We start from the raw sequence: 14902 nt of genomic DNA, 5'->3' as shown, positions 1-14902 counted from the left end.
TTTGTAGGGGGTGGTACGATGGTTGTAATTTCAGTTTTTGCAAGACCGTTGTAACTTCAAACTGTCATTAAACAAACAATCATAAGTTAAGGACTATCTTTATATTGATTTGATGCTGAATGATATTCAAAGTCGATGCATTGATGCAAATAAACAGTAGGGCTAATAAAGGCATATTTACATGTAAGTATTTAAAGAAATATACATCATAGACACGCGCATATATAAAATTTATATATTATTTAAATATAAAATGTTAATAACTTCATTTTAAATAAAAATGATTTTTCTCATTATGGTAGTGTTTAAATGTTAATCCTCTGGTTGTAATTCAGCACTGCTGTTCTAATTAAAATAGTCTAGTGAAGCAATGAACAATACGAGTCGATGGATTTGTTGCCCTGTTTAATGATTTTCAGAAGCAATATCAAGAAGATATGTGGCACCAGAGAGGAAAGGTCCTGAGGGATATGGCAGCAGATGGCTAGGATTATTTTATTCATTTACCACTGTATTAAAGTATGTCTCATCATTTTTGGAAGGTGAATTAATTTCAAAAATTCACTCCTCGGGCTCTTGTACTGTTTCCAAGAGATTGTGGAGAGATCCACAATCACTATATTCTCATTCCTGCATTGGACCCTTTGACTGTTATCAAATCTTTGGATGAGAGGTGCCTTTAAACTCTCCAGAACTTCATGACCTTAATTGTACTCAGTCACAGTCTGCTCATTTTCCAAAGTGGAATAGAAAGAGGACCGGTTTAATTTTGGTGTGTGTGTGAAATACCTGTGAGATATTTGCAGAGAGAGTTAGGAAAAGCAAGCAGGTGTTGCAGTCAGCAGCTCTGATGCAGAAGTGTTAATAATAGTTCATTGAACACATTCTGGTGTGTGTGTGTGTGCACATTTGTTTGACAGCCTTTGTGCCAGAAACCTGAATTCTCTTTTTTATGTTCTCTTTTCTTCCTTTTCTTTGTTCAATCCTTGGTTTGCACTTCACAAAGCTGCAAATTGGTAATAATATTTTGATCACCAAACATGAAAGGGTTGTGTAGCAGTATTTTTTTAAACGCAATTGATGGAAAAATCAGAGTACCTTTGCATTAGATGGAATTAGTAGGATAACATAAATTTAGACAGCTGTCGGGTGTGTGATTTGGCACAAAATGCTTCTCTCCCCCATTTTCCATAGCCTTCTGTTCCAAAGTGGCTAAAGCCCTGACATCTTGTTGTCTGGCTGGTAGAAAGGAAGTGATAGGGAACCAATTCTTTCTTCCCAGTTTTTGAGGCTTGGATCTGCTGCTCTCTACAGTGTCCAAGATCTCAGATCTGTTTTGCTGCAACTGCTGGCTCTGAATATGAATTATTTCTGTGTGTGAGAGTGTAGGGACGGGTATAGGCAAAGATCAATTTTCTTGCTTCCTCCAGAGGCACAGAGATGTGTTCTATTGAAATATTCATCTGAACGACCATCTCTCTCCTCCCCCTTCTCCCTTGCCTGAGGTCAAGTCTTTATCAAGCTAGCTTGGTTGTGTGTGTTGCACCACCTAGGAAGGTAGTAAAAAACAAGGCGTCTCACTTTCCAGGGAGATTGGGTGTTTCCTTTCAAACAGCTGCTAAAAATTATAGCATTCTCCTACTTTACGCTAGTTTATCTTAAAAGTTATTTTTGTTTTATATTATTAATCTTTATTCTTTTTTTAGAAGTTTACAAAAAATAAATAAAATACAAAAGTAACTCATGGGGGGAAAAATCACACAGTACTAAATAATAATTAAGAAAGAATGCTAGCCCCTGATTTAAAACTAAAACAAATGAAACAGAAAAAAAGACTGTTCAAAGAATAACAAAACGTAATTAGTTTCTATACTAAAAATCTAAGATAATGTCTTAAATGCCACTGCTTTACAAAAAATACTTGCAGTACTATATTATCATGAAAAACAAAAATTTAGAAAGAAGTCACCTAATAATACTTCTGTATCATTGTAACATATCATAAAATCTATGCTAAAGAAGGACATATTACTTCATAATTTGATTAGTTGGAAATACTGCCTTTTTCAGAAGGATAAATTGCCCATTTTCAAACATCAATCTTTAGAGCAACACAATTTTTCCAATTTTGCAGTGTAATTCTTTTTGCCACCTATCATGACCACTACAACCATTATCAATGCCTCTTTGGAGAGGACATAATTCTTGCCCTAATGCTGGGCTGTTATTACTTTCAAAACCCTGTGTGATGCAGTACCAGGATTTATTGAGCAATACCAGAATTATCTGGTGTTGCTTATCTGGTCCCAACTATCAAGAGAAGGCCTGATCCAGTGATTCCCACTTTATGGAATAAGTACCTCCTGGAGATACAGATTCATTCATTCAGTTTGTAAAGCAGCCTATTTAACAAGTGAGTCTGGGTATCAACAGCTCTGACTCTGCTGGGGTTTTGTAAAGAAACCAAAGCAGGTTTTTTTCCCTAGCATACATTTGGGCTTTAAATTAGACGAAGTATTCTAAGGACACCTAGTGCTTGGGCATTTGCTGTTAATTGTTTGTAATTGTTTTCCATTTTTATTTTATCTTTGTATCCTACCGAGGTCTGCCCAGAATGGGGCAGCTTATATATGTTATAAAACCAATCAGTCAATCTTAGCAAACTTTGATTCAGAACTATTCCATCTTGAAATGAATTATGTGGCAAAATGGCATAGAATGTTTCCCTTTTCTTTTTCAGGATGACTTTCTATACAGTGTTTCAATTTTAAGTGGAATCCTTTGTACTACTTTAGCAGTGATCAAATTTATGTTGGGGAAGGTGCTTACAAGCAGAGCATTGTTAACAGATGGTAAGTAGCAAACAGGTATCTCTTTCTTGATATTATTAAATCAAAGGCTAGTGAAGGTTCTGTGTGATTGGATGAAATTATAGAGAGGAGACTTGATTAATGAATGTATAACAGATTTTGTTAACTTTTTTGAGTTCACTGAGCCCTTTGTTCTCTAACCTGTTCGAAAAATTAATGAATTTAGAAACAAACATACACAGAAATAATCCAGGGATTCCCTGATCCTATTGCTTGTTGCTCTGAAATTATGATCATGATTAAAGCCACTAAGTTTGTCTAAATAAGTAAATACAGGGAAAAATAAACTTTGAAGCGAAATAGCCAGATAAAATGTTTCAATGAGTCATTCAGTCAAATGAAAACAATGTACCAAAATTTATTGTAGGAATCGAAAATACTTTTCACACCCAACATTTGGCCAGAATGTAGACATTTAAAAAAAACAAAAACAAACCCTAAGCATCTACATTTTATTAGATTCAATAATAATTGTCCACCTGCATTTTGCCTGGAATTGCTGTTTGTCTTTTGCTTATTGCTGTTTTTCAGACTTCAGGAATACTGTGTAGATTGTATCACTCTTAAATCATGTTAATGTGTGCAGTGATTGGATTGTCAGAAATCTGTGTTTTACTATTTCAATTGATGGCCTATAACTTTTATAAATAAATAAATAAAATTAGTAACAGTAGAAATAGAACAATTCTTCAAAAATAATACTGCATCTATGATTTTATAAGGATCATGGAATTTTCTCCATGTTGCCAACATCATTTATTGTGTTTCTCAGCAACAGTGACTAATAGCTCTCACTGGGAATTTTAATTCTGGAGACATTATCTTTTTTCCTCTGCAAATTTTTGAAAGAAGCATCAACTGATGTATCTCTTGTGAAAAATAAAAAGATGTGTTTTCTTTGCATGACAAATTAAGGTAGAATCCTATTTTTAAGGATCTCATCTGAGAGAAACAACCTTTGAACTCAGTGAGACTTACATCTGAGGTTAACAGGTTTAATTTTACTTTACTGTGTCTCTCAGGCATGTACAAAGCAAGTCCATATTGTAAGCATTTAAAAAATTTTTTTTTACAATGTGTGGTCTTTCACCAGGTAGTAGCATAGCTGAATGCATAAAGAGAATTCCCAAATGATATGGGCAAGAGTAATCATATTTATGAAGGGTCCATTAAGTTTCCTACTCCAAATGAAAATGAAAACATTCTTCAGGAGCCAAGGCATTGGAAAGTTAATCTGTGAAACAAGTTGTTATCCAATAACAAATTTTAACACACAAGCAAGTTGTTTAGAAATAAATTTCAAAATAATTTAATTCAGTTGGCACAGCCATTATCTCACAGGGCTGTTGTATCAATTACATTTTTAGGTTACCAATCCTGATGTATAGAGATTCAGATATTTACTGATATTTGGGCAGATAGCAGGGTGAAGCTTGAAGTTCCTCAGACATACCCAAGTTGAGCATCAATATTTAATCACTACTGTTAGATCACAGAACTGAAAAATACATCTTTGGCACTATGGGCATCTTCACTCAATTATCTAACAGATATGCAAATCAGAATGCTTCCTACCAGATGACCATGTTCTGTACTATCCTGAATCCAGAAAACTCTGGCCCCGCTTATTTGACATCAGCCCTGAGACTCTTGGAAATTAGAATCTTATTGATTCTAAGAATCTTATTGGAAGATTAGAATTGTATTGATTCAATTATAAGATTATAAAATTAGAATCTTATTGATTCAAATTTTACAGGATCTCACTTTACTTGGGTATGAGAAAATCTGTGACATATTGACCAGCTCTGTGCTCCTTATTCCTTTCACTATTTATTTAATTAATAAATGTATATATTGCTTGAAGGAAAAACTCTTGCAGCTTTATATGATAATCGCCCAACTGGACATTTTGCAGTATTTGTAATCCATCTCCTTCTCCATAACCTAAGGTGACCTTATGTTAGGACGCTTTAGTTGGAACTTACTTTATGTCAACTTACAAAAAATGTCTCCTATTTGCAAGGCCAGGCAAGAATGGCCAATAGTTCATAGATTGAAACGGCAGGAATAGCAATAGCAATAGCACTTAGATTTATATACTGTTTCATAGTGCTTTACAGACTTCTCTAAGCGGTTTACAGAGTCAGCATATTGCCCCCAACAATCTGAGTCCTCATTTTACTGACCTCGGAAGGATGAAAGACTGAGTCAACCTTGAGTCTGGTGAGATTCGATCTGCCAAACTGCTGACAGCTGGTGATGAGCAGAAGTAGCCTGCAGTACTACACTCTAACCACTGCGCCTCCACGGTTCAGGAAGAAAGTTCTATGATTAGAAAGTTGAGACTGTTGTCTATAGAAGGCTTGATTCTGGTGTTCCACAGTAAATCTGGTCTAACCCTGTCAAATCTGTGAAGCTTTTGCTGCTAATGAATTTAGGGCAGGTTTCCGGAGACATGAATTCAAGTCTTTTCTGACGCCTTTAGGGAAGTAATATCTATTCAATTGATACTTTTTCTATTTTTCTGGCTCCCTGATGTTTCCAGCATATTATACAAGAAGAACATGTCTTCTTACTTAATTATATGTATAAATCTTATCCCTGCTCTACCACTCATCTGGCGCAAAGTATAATGAAATATAAATTAAGGCTGATCAGAAAACAAAATAACACTTGAGAATTAGCATTAGAATTTAGAGAGTGATATTAAAAATCCAACTCTGTCTTTATTGCATGTTAAAAACTGACCAGTGAAGGAGCCAGTCTTACCTTGAGACTATTCTAGAGCAGGGATGTGAAACTGGTGGCTCCGGGCCAGAGGCGTCTTGCACAGGCCACGCCCACCCCAGATCCACGAAGGGATAAAATGTCATGAAATGTCACATGACGGCAACGTGACACACTGAGTTTGACACCTGTGTTCTAGAGTCATGATTTTGCTATTAAAAATGCTCTGTCTGAATATTTTCCAAACTGGACTTTCTATTTGGTAGACAATGCCAGAGGCTCTGATGCTTTTAAATAAATTATGGACAGGTTGACTAATGGGTCTTGGCTTTTCAAATATCTCAACGCCAAGCTATTTAGGCTTATAATTGGCATTCTGATTTGTTGTGGCCTGTTGGCCACCGGCCCCTCCAGCAGCCAAATCAGAGGAGGAGGAGGAGATATGGGAATCAGAATCAGCATTAGGACAACCTGAGAGCTCTGAGGGGGGAGAGGGAATGGAGCTGGCAGAGAGAGAGAGGCAGAGGTGGAGCCTGGGCCATCCCTCAGCCCTCAGATGGAGAGTTAACAGCCCCCAGGTCTGGAGGTGACTGATGAAGAAGAGGAGAATCATCTGGGTCCAGTGCCTGACACGCGGCAGAAGGCAGAGGAGTACAGTGGAAAGCTGTGGGCTAATCCTGGGGAAGGAAGAGCCACTGCTGCTAGTGAAGGCCCACCCTAGCTCTGGGGATAAAAGGCAGGGGGCGGAGATGAATAGATGTGGCAAACAACTATTCATCTTCTGGCCCGACTTGTTAGCCTGCGAAAGAAACTTTTTGCTGGGGCTGCCGGTATTCCTTAAAAAAGAAATCTTTTGAGTTCATGTCAGAGAATTTGTCGTGTTTGGGGAGCTGGGTCACAACAGATTTCATGTACAAAGGGCTCACTGGGGTAATTTCCAAGGGAGTTCCTCTTTGGGACATGGTGGTACAGAAATGTGAAATAAATACAAATAATCAAATAAACAGGTAGAAAGAGTGATTCAGCCCAAAAAGTTTTTGCAATAAATATGGATTTATTACTATTAATCCTGCAGGAGCTTTCATCAATTTGATTATCCCTCAATTAACAAAATTTAAGTGTGAGAGATGGTGTTGGAGACAGAGTTGAAATTTAGAGAGTCTGTGATACGGTAGGTTCAGTCTGAAAAGTCTGTTTCTGAAATGGATGCCATGTTGGACATGGGCAGCCGCAAACATTCATTTATCTGATTTTAAACCGATAGGCATTACTACAAAATATATAATATAATATTATTTATTTATTTATTTATTTATTAGATTTTTATACCGCCCCCTCTCCCGAAGGACTCGGGGCGGTGCACAGCCAAAGTTAAAAACATACAATATAAACAATTAAAATACGTTTAAAACAGAATTAAATCTAAAATGGCTCCCCAATTTAAAAATGCCTTACCCATACCCCTATAAAAAGACGAATTTAAAATTTAAAAATTTAAAATTTCCACATTTAAAAAGGGGGAAGATTTAGGCCAGGCCAGCTTGATAAAATAGAAGAGTCTTAAGTGCGCGGTGGAAGGTGCGCAGATCCGGGATCCTACGTATCTCCGGGGGGAGCTCGTTCCAAATCGTAGGTGCCCCCACAGAGAAGGCTCTCCCCCTAGGGGCCGACAGCCGACATTGTTTGGCCGACGGCACCCGGAGGAGCCCCTCTCTATGGGAGCGTACTGGCCGGTGGGAGGCTATTTGTGGTAGCAGACGGTCCTGTAAATAACCAGGTCCTGAGCCATGGAGCGCTTTAAAGGTGATAACCAGAACCTTGAAGCGCACTCGGAAGACCACCGGGAGCCAGTGCAGCTCGCGCAGGAGAGGTGTCACATGGGAACTCCATGTCGCTCCCATCACCACCCGCGCGGCCGCACTCTGCGCCAGTTGGAGCCTCCGAGTACACCTCAAGGGGAGCCCCATGTAGAGAGCATTGCAGTAATCCAGACGAGAAGTAACGAGGGCATGAGTGACTGTGTGTAGGGAGTCCCGATCTAGATAGGGACGCAACTGGCGGATCAGGCGAACCTGATGAAAAATCCTCCCGGACACGGCCGTCACATGCTCTTCTAACGACAGCCGTGAATCCAGGAGGACGCCCAAGTTGCGAGCCCTATCCGTGGGGGCCAATGATTCGCCCCCAATAGTCAGCGATGGCATTAGCTGACTATATCGGGACGTCGGAAACCACAGCCACTCGGTCTTGGATGGGTTGAGCCTGAGCCTGTTCCTCCCCATCCAGATCCGTACGGCCTCCAGGCACTGGGACATCACTTCAAGGGCATTGTTGGGGTGATCCGGGGTGGAGATGTACAGCTGGGTGTCGTCAGCGTACTGATGGTACTCCACCCCAAAACCACGGATGATCTCGCCCAGCGGCTTTACATAAATGTTGAACAAAAGGGGCGAGAGGACCGATCCCTGCGGCACCCCACATATGAGGGGCCTCGGGGTCGACCTCTGCCCTCCTGTCAACACAGACTGCGACCGGTCGGAGAGAAAGGAGGAGAACCACCTTAGTACGGTGCCTCCCACCCCCAACTCTTCCAACCGGTGCAGCATGATACCATGGTCGATGGTATCAAAAGCCGCTGAGAGATCTAACAGGACCAGGACAGAGGAGCAGCCCCTGTCCCGAGCCCTCCAGAGATCATCAACCAACGCGACCAATGCCGTTTCCGTGCTGTATCCAGGCCTGAAACCCGACTGGAACGGATCCAGATACGACGCTTCATCCAGGTACTGGGGAAGCTGTCCCGCAACCACACTCTCAACAACCTTCGCCACAAAACGAAGGTTGGAGACTGGACGATAATTAGCCAATATTGCCGGGTCCAGGGAAGGCTTCTTGAGGAGGGGCCTCACCACCGCCTCCTTAAGGGCGGCGGGGAAGACACCCTCACCCAATGAAGCATTTATAATCCCCTGGAGCCAGCCTCGCGTCACCTCCCGGGAAGCCAGCACTAACCAGGAGGGACACGGGTCCAACAAACATGTGGTCGCGTTCAATCTACCCAGAATCCTGTCCACGTCATTTGGGGTCACAGGATCAAACTCATCCCAGATAACAGTCTCAAGACCTGCCTCCGTCACTCTCGCTGGATCTACCCAGTCAGAGTCCAGACCTTCCCGAATCTGAGTGATTTTGTCATACAGATACTGAACAAAGTCCTCGGCTCTTCCTTCCAAGGGGTCCTCCCGCGCTTCCTGGTGGAGCAGGGAGCGGGTCACCCTAAACAGGGCGGCCGGGCGATTATCTGATGACGCAATAAGAGCAGCAAAATGCGTACATTTTGCTGCTTTTATCGCCATTAGGTAAGTCCTAATATGGGATCTAACCAGTGTCCGGTCCGATTCAGAAAGACTAGCTCTCCAACTACTCTCTAGGCGTCTTTTCCGGCGCTTCATCTCCCTCAGCTCCTCGGTAAACCAAGGAGCAAGGCGAGATCCGCGCCGGGTCAGAGGCCGCAAAGGCACGACTCGATCCAGGGCCCCAGCGGCCGCCCTATCCCAGGCGGCCACTAGGTCTCCAGTCGAGGCGTGAGCCAGAACCTCAGGAATTGGCCCAAGCTCCGTCTGGAACCTATCAGGTTCCATCAGGCGCCTAGGGCGGTACCATCTTATCGGTTCCGCCTCCCTGCAGCGGGGTGCCGCGGTACGAAGGTCAAGGCGAAGGAGAGAGTGATCCGACCATGACAAGGGCTCGATGACTACATCCCCTATCTCAAGATCACTCAACCACTGTCCAGAGACAAAAAGCAAGTCCAGTGTGTTTCCCCCAGTGTGCGTAGGGCCATGAATTAGTTGGGTCAGATCCATGGCCGTCATGGAAGCCATGAACTCCTGAGCCACCTCAGACGTCTCGCCCACGGACGGCAGGTTGAAATCCCCCATGACCATAAGTCTGGGGGTATCAACCGCCACCGCAGCAATAACGTTGAGTAGCTCAGGCAGGGTTGCTGCCACGCGGCAGGGAGCCAGGTACGTGATCAGCAAGCCCATCTGAACCCCATGGCCCCACTTCACAAGGAGGGACTCACAACCAGCTGTCTGAGGTACAGTGGTCTCCCTGGGCCTAAGGCCTTCTCTAATAATAACCGCTACTCCCCCGCCCCTCCCTTGTGACCTCGGCTGATGGAATGCGCGGAAGCCTGGTGGGCACATTTCTACCAGAGGGACCCCTCCCTCCGGGCCCAACCAGGTCTCCGTAATACCCGCCAGGTCCGCTCCCCCCTCCTGAACAAGATCACAGATGAGGGGGGCTTTATTTACTACGGACCTGGCGTTGCACAACATCAGACGAAGGCCCGGGCCGTGAGGATCTGTGCAACCTGGCAAACGGGTGGAGCCTTGGGGGCCGGAGCACCCTACCGCTTGGAGACAGCGGGTGCGTGCTCCCTTAACATGATATGGCCCCCTGCTCCCGCCATATCTACCCCTCCCACTCACAGTACTGATTAGAAAATTCTTTTCTGATGTGAATTTTTATTTAATTTGGCTGTTGGCAAAAACTACAGATCTGGTTAATAAGAGTCGCCTTAAAACATATAGAAGAATAGAAGTGGGACAAATATTCTGTTGTTTTTAAGCACAGTTCTACATGGAAAAATCTAATTTAGTAAATAGAAATAAACCCTCTTGACATTCATGTTAGACCCTTTACTAATACTGTAGCATCTCCCTATTTTCTGAGCTCAGAGCAAACAGACTTCTGTTTTTTTGCAAATAGCTGAGAATGTTCTCTTTCTTCTTTTAATTATATGCTTGTGATAATTGCACTGCTGCTATTTTTTCCCATTAACAAAATTAAGGAGTGAACTGTGTAATTAGTCTGCTGTCTATGTGTTTAACCTATTTTAGTTAAATATAGCTAAGGCCAGATTTCTCTAATTTTGCATCATTAGTTTGAATAGAATAGAATCTCTGGAAAATGAAGATCTCACTTACAAGACATTAAAAATAGGGTAATCTCTGTGTACAAAATTCTTAATTTAAATTTAAAGTCTCTTTCAAGTCAAGCTCAGCTGGTGATTACATACTGGTAGACATGTTGAAAAAATGGCTTTCACTTTGATTGCTGTGAAGTTGTGTTGTTTGTAAATAGATGGCACATGTATAATTTCAAGATGATGTTGGGGTGGTCTCAGAATGATTGTCATAGCATATAAAGTCGCCATGTATATGCCACTCAGTCTATCTGAGATATGCTACTAGTTCCAATAAGATTTTAATTCTGTCTTTATAGAATTGTCATTTTCAGTTGCTTCTGGAGAAATGCATTTAAAATGTCTGTGAAGTCCACAAAGACCATTAAACATGTCAATTAAGCTTGTCAGTAAGCCTAATTAACATATGGGGGGGATATTGATGAGATAGACAACCTATTTGGACATGCTGCAGAAGAGCACTTCTGAATATGTTAACACTGAAGGTGGGGCCAATAGAGGGAATGTTGCTAATTTTAGAGGATTTTTATTGTAATCACTTGTCTTAAACCAAACGGCAGGAGTGAGGGGCGTGTGTGTAAGTGTAAGAGAGAGAGAGACACACACAAAGAGAGATAGAGACAGAGACAGAGAGACTGTCATAGTGGGGAGAGGTGATACCTGGGAGTGCCAAAGGAATTAATCATGCATATAACAGAGTCACTTAGGCAGTGAGGTGGGTGGTGTTTAAATTTAATAAAAAATAAATATCAGATTGTGGCTAATCTGGATTTATGGATGTGGGGAAGAGATGTGATCAGGCTGACATCTTATGGCCAGAAGTTGAAGAACAGAGCTGAAATATGACAATTATTTTCAGTTTTATTTTTTGAGAATTGTTATTAGTCACTGCCTAGCATTCACAACTCCAATGGGGGATTCATGGAGTATGGAATTCCTCATGAACTCTGTTGGAGCTCTTGGGAGCAATTATCACCATTGGAGAATCCCTCTGGTCTCTTGACAATCCAAAAGCACAAATTAAAACCTCCCCCCCTTCTCCTTCTCTCTTTCTCTCTCCTTTCTCCTCCCCCCAATCGTTGTATAGTCAATGTGCCCATTTGTTCCCTTTTGCGCCATACAGGGCCCTCTGTCCTACTGGTTAAACCTTGTATGTGTTGTTTGAGCCTGAATTGCTGTGAGTGAGAACTGACTAATTTAACAGTTCTAGGCTGCAGAGGGATAGAATCAAGATCACATGAAGTGTTAATAATGCCTCGGTAAGGCCAACTTGGAATACTGCATCCAGTTTTGGTCGCCATGATGCAAAAAAGATGTTGAGTTGCTGCAGAGAAGAGCAGCAAAGATGATTAGGGGACTAGAGGTTAAAACATATAAAGAATGGTTGCTGGAATTGGGTAGGTCTAGTTTGATGAAATGAAGGACTAGGGGTGACTTGATAGCAGTATTCCAATATCTCAGGGGCTGCCATAAAGCAGAGGGAGTCAAGCTATTCTTCAAAGCTCCTGAGGACAGGACAAAAACCAATGGGTGGAAACTAATCAAGGAGAGAAGCAACCTAGAACTAAACAGAAATTTCCTAACAGTTAGAACCATTAGTGGAATTACTTGCCTTCAGAAGTTGTGAACGTTCCAACACTGGAAGTTTTTAAGAAGAGATTGGCTAACCATTTGTCTGAAATATGGTATAGGGTTTCCTGCCTAAGCAGGGGGTTGGACTAGAAGACCTCTAAGGTCCTTTCCAACCTGTTCTGTTCTGTTCTATTCTATTCTATTCTATTCTATTCTATTCTATTCTATTCTATTCTATTCTATTCTATTCTATTCTATTCTATTCTATTCTATTCTATTCTATTCTATTTTATTTGATTGTGGGATGGGGTGAATTGGGAGCATCTTGTAGAAATGGGATGGAAGTTTATTGGAAGATTTTAAATTGTTTTCATCAGATTTTAGTAATAATTTATGTCTGGAACTCTGCACTTTGATATGGCCCAAGTGCTAATCAATAAAGTAAACTAGAACATTGGAAGGTGGAAGAAAGAAAATTGATTAAAGAAAATCACAAAAGAACAACCTTTGGGTTGTCAGTAGCCTTTCTGTCAGTAATGAGTTCAAGCATTTATTTTATAAACACTGGTGAAATTTCAAATCCTGCTAGCCTTTCCTTCTTGCGGCACCATGTTTCTGCTGTTGGGGCTGTGTGTTTTCTAACCCACATCTACAGCCAGCATGAATGTGCTGTTTGTTTGTTTTACAAAACTGAATAGACTTTCCTTGGCAGCAAGCTTCATTTTCCTCCTCTGCCATATTTGCATAGCTGTCATGTTGTCCCTGCAGGATTGGATCTACTGCAGAGTTAGTGAAGTTACGGCTCCAGCTTCTAGAAAACAGATGGTCGGTATGAATTCAAATGCAGTCCACAGAATTTGACACTGCCCTGCCTTAAAGACCCAGAACTCAACTCTAGTGCAGCAGCACTGATGAAATAAATTGTTTTGTCTAATGTTGGGGTGCAACTGGCTATTTAAAAAACAAGACTTCCAATTCCATAGCCTTGCATGGATGGCCGTATTAAGGCAGCAGTTGCAAAGGATGAGGACAGTTAAAGGGTTAATAGGAAACTCAGTGTGTGAATTGAGACAACAAAGATTTATGATATGTTGGATTAGGTTTTTTGAGCTGTAAAAAACCCTCTCTGAAGTGAGCTTTAGTTAGTCACGGGCTACATTTTAAAGCTTTGGGGAGTTGTAATTCTGCTAGCGGGCACTGGGGTCCTGAGGTCAGGCATAACAGTATACAAATCTTGCATCCATTGACATTGGCTATTTCTTGACTTCCCTGTTCTTGCTAGAAGGGCCTAATCTTAATTTATTTCATTGTAGGTTTCAACTCTCTGGTAGGAGGAATTATGGGCTTTTCCATCCTCCTGAGTGCAGAGGTTTTTAAGCACAATGCTTCTGTTTGGTACCTGGATGGAAGTATAGGAGTTCTGATTGGACTTACAATATTTGCTTATGGTGCCAAGTGAGTGAAACCTTTTTTTTTTTAAGAAATCATTTTACATTTGCGTTTTAATGTTGCTCCATGATTGTGGCAAGAAGGAGTCTTTCCCATGTGCCATTTATTCAATTCTGCATGTATGTGTGTATGTATGTATGTATGTATGTATGTATGTATGTATGTATATTTGTCTTCTTAAGTTTTTGCGGGTGTGCATATGCAAAAAATTAAAATCTCAGGTGTTTTCCCGCGTCATTGTAAATAAGTTGGTTAAAATATTTAAAATCCTGGTTAAAATCCCATCTTAAAATCTTCTAAAAATCCTTACAGAGCACTCTGCAAGGTCCTTTAAAACCTCAGCTAAAATCCTACCAGTGACTTTAAAAGCCTAGCCAAGCAGCTAGGATGAGGAAGCAGGAAGAAAAACTGCTGTCCTCCAATCGGGACACAGAGTTGCAGGCTAGCCAGCATACGTCAGCAACAGTAAATATAGATAAGCAACAGCTCCGACCTCGCAACAGGGAACCCATAGCTTCTAAATGAAACAGAACCTGAAGATGACAGGGTTGTGAGCCTGTCGAAATGTTGCTATAAGATAAGGTGACCAGATTTTAACATTGGTAAAGAGGGACATTGCGGGCGTGGCTTATTTTGTGGGCGTGGCTAGCTGGTCATGTGACTGGGTGGGCGTGGCTAGCTGGTCATGTGACCGGGTGGCCATGGCTATGTGTATAGGGTAAGGTGAACAGATTTTAACATTGGTAAGAAGGACACCATTGTGGGCGTGACTTATTGTGTGGGCGTGGCTTGGAGGCCATGTGACTGGGTGGGCGTGGCTAGCTGGTCATGTGACCGGGTGGCCATGGCTATGTGTATAGGGACTACTCAGAGGGCTGAAAAGTCATTTCTGACAGGTCCTCACACTTTTGACTGGTCCTCACACTTATGACCATCCTCACATTTATGCCCGTGCAGTATTCTTAACAACCATGTCACTCATTTCACAACTGCTTCTCTTCACCATGGTGACAAGATAGGGCAAAAACGTAAAATGTGAGGACAGTCGTAAGTTCGAGGACTGGTCAAAAGTGTGAGGACCAGTCAAAAATAACTTTTTCAGCCCTCTGAGTAGTCCATATGCACAAAAGGACTAACCAGAGGGCTGAAAAAATCATTTCTGACAGGTCCTCGCACTTTTGACTGGTCCTCACACTTATGACCATCCTCACATTTATGCCCGTGCAGCATTCTTAACAACCATGTCACTCATTTCACAACTGCTTCTCTTCACCATGATGACAAGATAGGG

General features: G+C 41.8%; 1 protein-coding gene across 1 annotated transcript in view; it reads left to right on the top strand.

The window, feature by feature from the left end:
• TMEM163 (transmembrane protein 163) overlaps window positions 1-14902 on the top strand; it is a 101300-nt gene that overhangs the window by 81359 nt on the left and 5039 nt on the right. The window contains exons 6-7 of the mRNA XM_034424003.3: window positions 2741-2852; window positions 13476-13617. Of these exons, the coding sequence (XP_034279894.1) occupies window positions 2741-2852; window positions 13476-13617 (254 nt within the window). The remainder of the gene's footprint in view (window positions 1-2740; window positions 2853-13475; window positions 13618-14902) is intronic.

Source organism: Pantherophis guttatus, chromosome 1 (genome assembly GCF_059756535.1).
Source record: "Pantherophis guttatus breed Tessera chromosome 1, ASM5975653v1, whole genome shotgun sequence".
Lineage (NCBI taxonomy): Eukaryota > Metazoa > Chordata > Lepidosauria > Squamata > Colubridae > Pantherophis > Pantherophis guttatus.
This window is presented reverse-complemented; position numbering and strand designations above follow the sequence as displayed.